We start from the raw sequence: 13,189 nt of genomic DNA on the forward strand, positions 1-13,189 counted from the left end.
CCCAACATCCGTGTGGGGCAGGAAATATGATCTGGTGCTCAGAGCCATGGACTGGGAATTAGAAGACATGGGTTCTGTTCCTGGCTCTGCCACAAATTTGTTGTGTGACCTTAGACAAGCCACTTTGCCTCTCAGTGACTTCAATGAGACTTAAGCATGTGTCTAAGTGCTCTGCTGAATATGGATAATTTCCTGAACCAGAGCCTTAATTTCTTCCCACTTACTAAAATGATTAAAATTATTGTCATATGTTTGTACAGCTCCTAGCACAATGGGGCCCTGGTCCATGACTGGGTCCCCTAGGCACTTCTGCAACACAAAATATACAACAAACGACTCTCTCCCAACACTGTAGTATCTAACAGTACTATACCTGCTGTTAATTTCCCTGTAGCTTTTCATATTTCAACAGAGGTGTGCTCAAGCATTAGGGCCTCAGTCAAAGTTTGGTGAACCCTTTACCCAACCTGATGACGGGGATGTATTTTTTCCCCTCAGTCATTTACCCAGCCTCACTGAAAGTGCTATATGGTTCTTACTAGAATGAAAGAGCAATTTACCCTTTATTCAACACTATAGCAGACCCAGCTAAACAAATCTTCAAAACTGTTCAGCTGCCCAGATTAGTTCCAAAATTCCCCCTCACATGCACACACAGAAATTGTGTCTCACTTACTGTGTATGTTTCCTTTGTCCCAGCTCTTGCAACTTTTCTCTGCCACTTCACGCAGGTTTCATTAAATATGGACACATTGCTGAGCAATTCCTCTTCTGCATGCAGAAAAAGAAACACTGAAGGGAAATTTCTGCTGTTATCTTTACAATAAGCTCTAAGTACCATTCATCTCACCCTCTCTAATGTGCTCTGTGATGTGCCTCTTACAAGGGATAAAATAGGGCATGCAAAAATAGAAGGGATGTTTTAATTCCACTCTGTAGACTCCTGAAGTTATGAATATGAGATCAAAGTGAAGGAGCAAGTACAGCTCTAGAGATTATTTTGCTGAGTACCAATCTGGCACAGAATGCCATGAATAATGAAAACAAAAACAAAGCTAGTTAGGTTTTGATTTTTAGTGTATGACAGTTTCACTTCCACTGGCTGGAAAGTCCTGAAAAAGGACATGAAAGTCTATTCGTATCACAAGAAGAAGAAGACACTACTTCTATCTAGGCATTTACACCATGCTCATCTAAATGGCATCTTGTTTTAGGATTCTCCATTCACACTTGATCCTTCTTATATTGGTGGCCAACCCAGTATGAACAGGCTTTGGGAAGAAGTCTAGTTCTGCCTTGAGCACTCCGGCTAGTGCAGTATGTATGCCATTTGCATACTATGCTGGAATGAGCAAGTGTTTTTATATTCAGGGTAACGCACTTCACTGATGTGTGGGTGTACATGTAACAACACTGTCCTCTAGAAGCTGGAAAGCAAGAACAAATGTGTCTGATCTATAACTACTGACACCCACCAGAGAGATGCTCTCTGAGCTCAAACTGCAGAGTAACTATTTTTGGATCTCACAAGACTGACTGGTTTATAGATCTTTAAATTGGTGTATGAAGCAGCTCTACAATATGAGGACTGCATCAGTTAACACAAATTATATGGCAATAAAAAGGGAAACTGGATTAGGAAATGGTGCATTCCCAACGAACATTTGCAAAAAGGGAAAAAAGAGGCCTATGAAACTTTAAAGAAAACAACTTTTAAGAAATCACTTTAGGAAGGTTCACAGGATGATGTCTAGACTTGAAACAGTGCTTGCGGTCTGGGTTCATTCATTCTTTCATTCTTGATTGTTTTTTAAAGCATCCTTTTTATCTTTCTTCCCACAAGGCTATATACTTAGTGACGCGTTGTTATTAACAGTCACACTTCTACAGCATTGTAAATTCACAGGATATTTTGCATATCATGTAAAAAGATGTTTTATACCCCAAAGAAAATGCAAATCAAAAAGAACAAATCTTCCAGTACTTTGTCAAGCAAATCTCTCACGACTGTCAATGGGCATTTTGCCAGAATACAGACCGTACGGTATTTATCCCTGATTTAGACAAGACAATTAGATATCCTCTTAATGCCCCTGCACATCTTCCAGTAACTCTGATGGGTTTTGAGAAGGAGCAATAAGAGAGGAACTTACTCCCTTAATGTGAATATTTAAGACTGATTGCCTCGTAGACTTGCTCCTCTACATGTCTTCTTCAAGCCTCAAATGTCTCTCATTGGAACAGTCAGAATTCAAGCCAAGTAAGCCTGTTATTATACACAGTCACTGCTCTAGAAACTTAACCTACTACGCTTATTATTATAATTTATTTGTATGATTACGGCACCTAGGAGCCCCAGGACCAGGACTCCATTGTGATCGGTGCTGCACAAACACAGAACAAAAGTCAGTCTCTGCCCCCGAAGAGTTTACAATTCAAGTAAAAGACAAGAAACACCTGATGCATACCCGACAGACGGAAGAGTACAAGGAAACAGTGAGACAACGTTCGGGAGAACAGCACTTACCAGTTGCTGGGAGCATTATGGGGGTTTGTAACACAAGCGTGGTAGATGCCTCAGTGACAGTCAGAGTGTAGTTTACACCCAGGTGCAGAGACAGGCACACCTCTGGGTTCTCTTCCTCTGTGGTGAAGTTAATCATCATTTCATGGGAGGACTTCAAGAAGTGTCCCCGTTGTTCCTGTATGTGAAACTGTCACAGAAATAAACCAAGCAAACTTTCAATAAGATCTTCAGAAAACCTCAGAGCTTCACACAGCTGTTTAAAAATCAGGTCAAATTACTAACTTTTTTCACAGCAATTTTTTTTTTTTTTTAGGATGATTAAAACTTCCACTAAAATCTTTCAGCCCAAACCTTATTTTTCTTTCCAGCTATTAATAAAAATTACATGTCTCACTCACAAGGTAGGTTTCCTTCACCCCAATTCTTCCAGAACGTCTCCTCCATTTCAAACAGGTATCATTAAATACTGAAACATTGCCGAATCCTTCCTCTTCTACAGAACAGAAGAAAAGAAAAAGTCAGAGGCTCTCAAAAAACATTGCCCCTACACTGAGGTACAATTCCTCCTTATTGCATTTAAAAGCTAAACTGATGTTCTTGTTGTTTATAATTGATTATTTGCAGTAGCAGTTAGAAGCTCCTCTGTGCTATGCATGGTACTAACGAACACACTATACAAGGGCGCTCCTGCACTGAAGAGATGACAATCCAAACAGACAAGACAGATGAAGGGCCGGAGGGGAAAGTGAGGCTCTAAGCAGCAAAGTAACAAGGTCACACAGCAGGTCAATGGCAGGGCTGGGTCCCAGACCTGTGCTCTCTCCAGTGGGTCACCTTGCCTCTATAGTCTGTAAATGTTCCCCTCAGACCTGTATGGTGGATTTCAACTCTGATATTCTGCTCTGGTTTTATGCACTTATGTCTCACTATTAAGAACAGGAGAGCCAAGCACACACAGAGAGAACAATGCTGCACCCAAACTACACCTTGCTATTCTAAGTTATTTTTTTTCCCTTAAATGAATTGCATTTTATCTTGTTTTTTAAAATCTTTTTAAAAATATATGTTTATACCAGAAAATATTTTCCAGTAGTATCATCTTCTGCATTCGTATTTGCATTCAATGTGCAGTTACCAATACAAAAACACGGCAAGTTTCATTTAAGCAATAAAACACACCACAGACAATGTATTTCTGTACACCTCGGATGATGCCCAACAGTGGAAAACTGAAGTTCTGACCTTATACCTCTTGGTCCCTCCCACACAGCTTCCCTCCAGCAACTAACTGGCCTGACCATATCTCATGGTCCTTCCTTTCAAGGCCTACTTGGCCTGACCATACTTTATGGTCCTTCTCTCCAGCAACCATGTCATCTAGATTCCTCTAGAGCTTTGAATCCAGTAAATGCGTTACTCCCCACATTGGCAATCCCTCACCCACTTGACTACAGCCAGAATGAATCAGCCACATGAGCATATTTACTTTGAGCTGCCTTCCCTTAACGCTAACAGCTAGGTATATCAAGCAACATGCCACTAACCAACTGTCTTGATTGTTACAGTGACTGGTCTTGAGGGCTCAGGAGACACTACAGTGATGTTCACGGTGTAGTTCATGCCTGCCTGTAGGTCTAGACACAGCTCTGGAGTCTCTTCCTCTGCTGTGAAGTTAAACACTGCTTCATGAAAAAATGCCTCCTGATGCCATCTTCGCCCTTGTATGTGAAACTTTTGAAGGAAAAGAAAGCCAAAATTTCAGTTCTATAGCACTTGCTGTGTATTTTATGAATGAGAGTATTGCAATCAGCATGTGTGTTTTCTGTAACGCCATGCAACCACCAGCATATTCTCTCATTTTATCATCTCTCGCCATCCTATCACCTTACCCTACGCAATGCAAATCTCTACTCCACCAACAAGCCCCTACTCTACTCATGGGTTCGATTCTGTATTTGCAACTATATTCGTCTTGGCGTATTGATTGCTTTTTTACTATGTTAATCCATTTGTTCCTTATATTCTGTTGCATTAACCATTGTGCAACCCTGTTAACAGATTCTCTGCTATTTTCATTAAGTTTCAGAGTAACAGCCGTGTTAGTCTGTATTCGCAAAAAGAAAAGGAGTACTTGTGGCACCTTAGAGACTAACCAATTTATCTGAGCATGAGCTTTCGTGAGCTGTAGCTCACGAAAGCTCATGCGCAAATAAATTGGTTAGTCTCTAAGGTGCCACAAGTACTCCTTTTCTTTTTTCATTAAGTTGTTGCTCTATTCTCTATCATTTTCACACTGACATGAACCTGCTGGCCTGTTACCAGACACTGCGTGGACACGCAAGGCAACATTCAGCCAGCAGGACTCTGGAGAAAGGGAGCCGGAGTCCATCTGGGAGCAAGAGCTAGAGGCAACAGCCTGGAGCTGACCGTGGAGAGAAGGCCAAGCAGTTTAGGGACTGGCGGGTTGACAGCTGATCTCAGAAGCAGCCTATCACTGGTAAGGGGGCCACCAGTGGTAGCAGTGGATGGTGGATAACCAGGAGTGGGCTGTGGGGATGGACCTGAGCAAGATTACAGGAGCTGGATAAAAGGACTGAACTCTGGCTGGGGGGGATATGCAGGCTAGTGCATGATTATCTCTGGCAGAGGGGCGACCTGGGGGGAGATTTCCTGAACTAGGCTTGAGGAGCACCAACTTGATGCTCCTGTACTGCACTGCCCTTAGGGGCTTGACTGGGACCTGTTGTGTGTTACAAATAAAAAATGACAAATGTATCTTAAAGCCAGGAGTAACTGCACTGTTATCTATGGCAAAAAATAATAATAATAATAATAATAAAAAGCACATATAAGGCAAAAAATAAAGTCTGCAAGTGTTTACTGAAACCCACCAAAGGCTAATACCTGAAGCACTTGGCGCACCTATGGCTCTTGCACTGAGTATGTGGTATACTCAGAACACTACCAAACACCTCAGGGACTGGGTGTCGCAGCACTCAAAATGACTCCCTATGTTGGGGTCCATTACACTATGTTTGTTGCCATATTAATTCATTGGCTTCTGCTTCACAGGAGTCCTCCTGCTGCAAACGTTTCAGTGACTTCACCAAATAATTACTGCCAGAACTCCCATCAAATAATTACGGACTTTGAAGGCCACACTTTCAAGGGGCCCTCTAACATTGGAGCCACTTGTTCTCTGCCTGTGGAGTTTCCGCCCATCTGATCTCCTTTCATCACTGCACTCAAATGAGCACAAAAAGGACACTTTTTGGAAGGAGGAAATAGCGCAAACTGGGGACTACGTGGGAGGAAGTCAACAGAATGCAGTGTGGAAAATACCATTTTCAGCCAAACTGCCAATGTACCAAGGGATAGTCCTGTAATGGAGAAACCCCGATCATCCTGTCTTGCTTACCAAATACACCATCTTCAAGTTGGTTTCTCTAGTGCTCCTTCTCCACTTCACACAGGTTTGATTAAATATAGACACATTCCCAATGGCTGCCTTCACTGTAGGGGGAAGAGGGAAAATGAAAGTCATGCTAGATAAACTGAAAAGATACAGAAATAACAAATAACCAAAGTTAATATACACTACATCTGGAACCTCACCACATTAATTACCAGTGGTGTGTACTGAGGACATGGGAAACTAGCTCAGAAATACAAGCATTTGGGTAAAGAAAATCTCATCATCACAGGGAAAAAAGGCAGGTTAGAAAAAGATAAGTGAAATCAGTCTATAATAATCTACATAGAGAACCAAGGTATAAAAAGCACCATTAATGCAATTTACATTAAGCAAGACATGTATTTAGGGGTAATATGTTCTCTCATCCCTAGTGATGCATAGCCCTGAAACTGAGAGTTTAGGATGGGACCTTTTTCCTCCCTTAAATTCAGATTAGATCTTTGCATGGGGATGCTGTGAAGGCCAAAACTAGAACTAGGTTTAAAAAAAAAAAAAAGTTCATGGAGGCTAGGTCCATCAATGGCTATTAGTCAAGATAGTCAGGAAAACAACCCCATGCACTGAATGTCCCTAAGCCTCTGACTGCCAGATGCTGGGACTGGATTACGGGGACTGGATCACTCAAATTGCCCTGTTTTGTTCATTCCCTCTGAAACATCTGGAATCAGCCACTGTCGGAAGACAGGTTTCAGAGTAGCAGCCGTGTTAGTCTGTATCCACAAAAAGAAAAGGAGGACTTGTGGCACCTTAGAGACTAACAAATAAATCTGTTAGTCTCTAAGGTGCCACAAGTCCTCCTTTTCTTTTTGTCGGAAGATAGGATACTGAGCTAGACAGACCACTGGTCTGACCCAGTATGGTCATTCTTATGTTATGTTATCATTGAGCCACACTTCGCTTAGATCATCCAGCATTGAGTTCCACAGGTTAGTTATTCCTTTTAATTGTTTGCTGCCATTTCACAAAGAATAATTAATTATTCTATTTAAAAAAATGAAATTCCCTGTATTTTAAAGATGCTGGGATGACAGCCCAGGAAATAGTAGTCCTCTCTTTAAGCCACAGACTGGCCTGAGCATAGGACAGCATGAGCAGCAGTAATGCAAGTTTCCCCACCAGTATACTCTTCCCCCCAATAACTCTATAACTAAGGGTATGTCTACACTACAAAATTAGTTCAATTTTATAGAAGTCGATTTTTAGAATTTGATTTTATACAGTTGATTGCGTATGTCCACACTAAGAGCATTAAGTCAGTGGCATGCATTCTCACTACTGTGGCTAGCATCGACTTACGGAGCGGTGCACTGTGGGTAGCTATCCCACAGTTCCCGCAGTCTCCGCTGCCCATTGGAATTCTGAGTTAAGCTCCCAATGCCTGATGGGGAAAAAACCTTGTCACGGGTGGTTTTGGGTACATGTCATCAGTCACCCCTCCCTCCATGAAAGCAACGGCAAACAATCATTTCGTGCCTTTTTTCCTGGGTTACCCATGCAGACGCCATACCATGGCAAGCATGGAGCCCGCTCAGCTCACCGTCACCACTGCTGTTGCAGCAGACAGTGCAATAGGACTGGTAGCCATCCTCGTCGGACATGTAGCTTGGCCATCTTCTCTGCCCAGCTCCTAGCAACTTCCAGGGCATGGTATACGGCTCCACTGCTTCTGCTGCAACTCTGCTCTCCTGTGAGCTGGAGGCTTCTGCCTCAGGCTGCTCTCCCAGCCAGCAGCACCGCGCGATCGCGCCTACCCCTTGCTCCCATGGCTCATGAAGCCTGGACTTTAGTAAGGAGCAGTACAACTATAAGCTGAGCAAGTGCAGAATGGTGGTAGAATGTGCATTTGGACATTTAAAAGCGCGCTGGCGCTGTTAGTCAGACCTCAGTGCAACCAACATTCCCATTGTTATTGCTGCTTGCTGTGTGCTCCATAATATCTGTGAGAGTAAGGGGAAGAACGTTTATGGTGGGAGGTTGAGGCAAATTGCCTGGCATCCGATTTTGAGCAGCCAGACACCAGGGCAATTAGAAGAGCACAGCAAGGCGCGCTGCGCATCAGAGAGACTTTGAAAACCAGTTTCATGACTGGCCAGGCTTCGGTGTGACAGTTGTTTGTATTTCTCCTTGATGCAAACCCGCCCCCTTTGTTGATTTTAATTCCCTGTAAGTCAACCACCCTCCCCCCTTCGAAATAAAGTAACTATTGTTTTGAACCCATGCATTCTTTCTTTATTAATTAAAAAAAATGAGATAACTGACAAGGTAGCCCCGGTGGGGTGGGGGAGGAGGGAAGGACAAGGCCACATTGCTTATTGTAGCCATACTAAAAATCAAACTGTTCGAGTGACAGCCTTCTGCTGCTTGGGGCCATCCTCTGGAGTGGAGTGGCTGGGTGCCCGGAGCCTCCCCCCCGCCGCGTTCTTGGGCGTCTGGGTGAGGAGGCTATGGAACATGGGGAGGAGGGTTGGCAGTTATACAGGGGTCTGTGCTCTTGTTGGCTTTCCTGCAGCTCCAACAGACCCTTCATCATGTCCATTTGCTCCCCCAACAGACACTTCATCATGTCCGTTTGCTACCCATTAGCCTCAGCATCACGTCCTGCCTCTGCTCTTCGTGCTCACTTAATTATTTCCTGGCCTCTGCCACTGAATGCCTCCATGCATTAAGCTGTGCCATATCAGTGCGAGAGGACTGCATGAGCTCAGAAAACATGTCATCGCGAGTGCGTTTTTTTCGCCTTCTAATCTGCGATAACCTCAGGGACGGAGATGATAGGGGGAGCGCAGAAACATTCTACGCGCTACGATTCTGGGGGGACTGCATGGTCCACCTGTGCTGCTGAGTTTGCCACGCTGACCAAACAGGAAATTAAATACGAAAGTTCCCGGGGCTTTTCCTGTGTACCTGGCTAGTGCATCGGAGTTCAAAGTGCTGTCCAGAGCAGTCACAATGGAGCACTCTGGGATAGCTTCCGCAGGCCAATACCGTCGATTTGCATCCACACTACCCCAGATTCGACCCAGCAAGGTCAATTTTAGTGCTATTCCGCTCGTTGGGCAGGAGTACAGAAGTCAATTTTAAGAGCCCTTTAAGTCGACAGAATGGGGTTGGTTCAGTGGACGCAGTCATTTTTAAATCTACCTAACGTGGCTAAATTTGACCTAACCCTGTAGTGTAGACCAGGGCTAAGATGGAACAGCAATTTAGTCTCCATGCCTATTCAAGCTTTGGCCTCTTTGCTAAATTGGAGACAAATTTGTCATTCCATGCATTGCAAGGAGGATATCAATCCAAGCAGCAAATCTTGGTCACTACCAACCTCAGCCAGGCTCAAACCAGTGATTTAGAGCTGAAAGGTTCTGCATCTCATTACTACAGATGGTCCAGAATTGGACCCACTTATCTGAACGTCCGTTGCCCAACTCCTAGCCCCAGATTTAGAGGTTCAGATAGACGGGTACTGAGATCCTAAGTCCATACCTGGTTTTTGTTTTGACGAAGTAGTTCCCTGAGCCGTGCAGTCCCCTCAATACATTCTTTTATAATTTTGTACATCCCCTTGTTTCTCTCTTATGCAAGAGCTTAAACACAAGTGTCTGAATAGCTTTTATTATACCAATTTGTTATTTTTATATTCCTCTACTAAATCTCCTCATCCATTTCTTCTTTTCAGATTAAATAATCCCTTCTTTTAAAATCTCTCCTTGTATAGAAGTTACTGCTTTTGTCTGCTCTGAAAACACCCAACCCATTAGCCACGGTCATTTCCCTTTATTGAGCGTTTTCTATTTGTGATGTCTTTTTTAGATAAGGTGACTGAAATTCTCTGAAAAACTAACCAAACATTAGGCAGGAAACCTTTTTATGCAGCTGTATTCAAGTATAATTTTATCCAAAAGATCATAACAAGCCATAGAAAATCCAACCCCTATTCTAATTCAGCAATAAATAACCAAATTGTATAGGCTTTCAAAAGACAGTATTTTTCATCTCTTTCTCTTGTATACTGCAGGTGCTCTCTTAATGGCCATCTTGTTTCTGTGCAACTATACAAGAACTGATGTTTAATCAGTGTAAGAAATATACTATCCAGTACCATGCGATACGAAGGCATCTACTCTCTTGTCTAATGTACACTAGGTATGTACTGTGATTAATAAACATAGCAGGCTGTAGCATGTAAGTAAGGACTGAACATGCTTAATATCCACTTCAACTCAAGACTCCCATATGAAATAGGAGAAGTTGAAAGGAATTATTTCCTTTAGTTTAAGAAAAGGAACTTGAACTTGTCCTTAATGTAGAAGGCCACTGGATGACACTGTTGTTCCATAAAATTCAAGTTCAAAAGCAAAGCTGGTACTGTAAACCTCTTAATATCTACTGCATCCAGCCCAACATCCACCTCAAGTGGAAGATTTCGGAAAACAGGAGGTAAAGGGATGGGGACCAGGGCAAGGGCATGGAGGGAAGTGCTGGAGGAGTCAGCGGTCATGAGAGAATGCAGGAAGAGGGAAAAGAGGGGAAGTGTCACAAAGGCTGGTAAAAGTCAGGGAAGGGAGCTGGTGGGAAGAGATAAGAGGGAGAAAAACAAAAGGAAAGAGAAAAATGACCTGAAGATGAAATTGGGAGCTGGAAGAAAAGAAATGGGGTGAGAACAAGAGAAACAAAGAAGGAAATGACTCTAAGGCTAGGATCTTATCTATTCATTTTCCAGCACTTATTAAATTCTCTGGCAGAAAGCAGAGAGCTCACTTTAAACCAGCGCACAGGGAGGAACTTTCATACCGAATATGGTCAACCCAGGCATAGGTGCTGGAACTAGGAGTGCTGCCACACCCATGGGCGGTGGGTGGAGCTTCCAGCTCCGCCCCTTTCACCCATGCCCTCCTCATGGCTGGAGCCATGAGACCGCCTGCCTCCCCTCCCACGGCCAGACCCCAAGCCTCCTGCCCCCGCCGCCCAGAGGAGCCCCAGGCTGGACCAGCCGAAGCCCGAGCCGCCCCTGCCCGGAGAAGCCCGGGGCTGGCTGCAGCCGTGCCATGCCTCCCCTCCCTGGACCCAACCCACCCACTGCCCAGGGGAAAAGCATCTGTAGAAGACGTTTTGATATGCCCCAGGCAGGTTCTGGGGTGGCTGAGGAGGCGGCATGTGCTACTCAGCCATCCCGGAACTTGCATGGGGCATAATAAAGCAAAAACTTCGCCGCCAAACCCCACAACTGGACCCAAACCCCGCTGAGCCTCCTCTGGCCTATTATACCTGCCACCCATGGCCGCATCCTCTGGCTTGAAGTGGTTTCCATCATACACAGGGTTTACAGTTTGGTTCAATGGCTCTCAGCACCCCCACTATACGAACTGTTCCAGCACCCCTGAACGCAGTGGAAAGGCTGAGTCTTCAGACAGATAAACGTCCACCCTGGGCACATCAGCATTCTCTCCACTCGCCTACTTTCAACTCAAACACTGCCCGCACCTACAGGGCAAGTATAGTGCCAGTGTAACCACCTCAGCTGCCATGCTCCAAGACAGGGGTTCTCAAACGGTGCGTCGGGACCCCAAAGTGGGTTGCAACCCCACCAGGGCTGGTGTTAGCTCTGGGCCCCAGCAAGTCTGAAGCCCATGCCCAAACCGTACCACCCATGGCTCTGGCCCCACAGCCTGGGGTGGCAGGGCTCAGGGGGGCTCAGTCTTCAGTCCCCCCTCCTGGAGTTGTGTAGTAATTTTTGTTGTCAGAAGGGGGTCATGGTGCAATGAAGTTTGAGAACCACTGCTCTAAGGGGACCACTTTTATAGCTGAGGGTAGTTCAGTTTCCCTGATCAATGCAATCCTTGAGTTCTCTGCCTGCTAAGACCATCAATGACACTGCCAACTGGTGCCATTCGTAGTGACTGATGGTTTTGTGATGCAGAGAATAGTCTACCAGGAACATACCTAAGACCACCAGCTCCTTTCATGTGTGTCACCAACCAGCCCTCAGATGGTAGCGACTTAGGGCCATGACTGACCTGAGCCAGATCAGAATCTGTGGCTTAGCGGTAAAAGATTCTGTAGCCCATTGCAGTCAGAAACACCTGCACAAAACAAACTCCACTTCCATTACATTCCCTTCTAAAAAATAGCTAAAAGAACATCCATACACTCAATTCACACATAAAGACAGCTTTCCCTCAGCCACTTCCACACATTCACAGGATTTAGGACAGAGAGGAAAAACAAATACTTTCTTCTCCTTTTCTTCTCTTTTGCTTTTTTCATTGCAGCAACATATGCAAATGATACACAACAGATGCTATCTGCTACTACCTTGTAGAACACACGTTCAGGGAAGATAATCAGAATTATAGAAAACAGTGTTTCAGTGATAGCATCTATCCAAGATTTTCTAATGCACCTATTACCATAGAACCTAGACACTTTCTTCTCCTTAGTTCTCTCCTCTTTTATGGAGCGGGCGGTGTTTATGGACAGTATTTATTTGACAAGGATACAGCCTATATATTCTCCATAACTTTTTATAGTATATTATGGGAAGTGTTTATGAGCATTTTCATGTTTAATTAATTATTGCTTATAAAGTTTCAACAGAACCCTAACTATGAAGCTGCAAGGGGACTTCCACAATTCAGCTTAACTTCTCCCTCCACAAACTAAATGTGCAGATAGCTCACAGACAAATTGCAAAGTTATAGGCAGTCATGTAGGAAGGAACAGAGGGAGAGCTAATGATTTACTACTTCCTTCAGTCTAAAAACGTTACCAGGATACAACAGGGGCAAAGTAATTCATAGGTTGGAGCAAAGTGACCAAAAACAGGAGTAGGAGATGCAATTGTGATCATGTTCACAATGGAAAGATATATTAATTATACAAAAAGTAATGGCGTCAGAATGGACTGGATTAGGTGGGCTGGAACTGCATGGCCTACCATGCCTGGCCTCCCTCCACCTGAAAGAGATTTCTGAATTAAGAATTGATATCTGCAATCAGAAATTCTGTAATTATTAACTTGGTTTCAAACATAAAAAGCTAAAGTAGCCTGCTGAACAAAAAGATAAGACTGTTTTGTTTTTTGTTATAGCTGGATCCTACCTCTTTGATCTAAGAAACAATGGCTCCTATAAACGCAGATTCCACCTGTGATTTTCCAGGCAACTAAAGGAGTTATCAGATTATCAACTGTC

General features: G+C 43.9%; 1 protein-coding gene across 11 annotated transcripts in view; it reads right to left on the reverse strand.

The window, feature by feature from the left end:
• Window positions 1-13,189, reverse strand: part of SUSD1 (sushi domain containing 1) — a 100,201-nt gene that overhangs the window by 52,876 nt on the left and 34,136 nt on the right. For all 11 annotated transcript variants that reach the window (XR_013346238.1, XR_013346237.1, XR_013346236.1 and 8 more), the window contains 5 exons: window positions 5,946-6,040; window positions 4,072-4,258; window positions 2,926-3,020; window positions 2,528-2,714; window positions 677-771 (listed from right to left, as the gene is read on the reverse strand). Coding sequence is in view for 8 of the 11 variants with exons in the window: in XM_077817785.1 (XP_077673911.1) it covers window positions 677-771; window positions 2,528-2,714; window positions 2,926-3,020; window positions 4,072-4,258; window positions 5,946-6,040 (659 nt within the window). In the remaining 3 variants the exon portion in view is untranslated. The remainder of the gene's footprint in view (window positions 1-676; window positions 772-2,527; window positions 2,715-2,925; window positions 3,021-4,071; window positions 4,259-5,945; window positions 6,041-13,189) is intronic.

This window comes from Eretmochelys imbricata, chromosome 5, assembly GCF_965152235.1.
Source record: "Eretmochelys imbricata isolate rEreImb1 chromosome 5, rEreImb1.hap1, whole genome shotgun sequence".
Lineage (NCBI taxonomy): Eukaryota > Metazoa > Chordata > Testudines > Cheloniidae > Eretmochelys > Eretmochelys imbricata.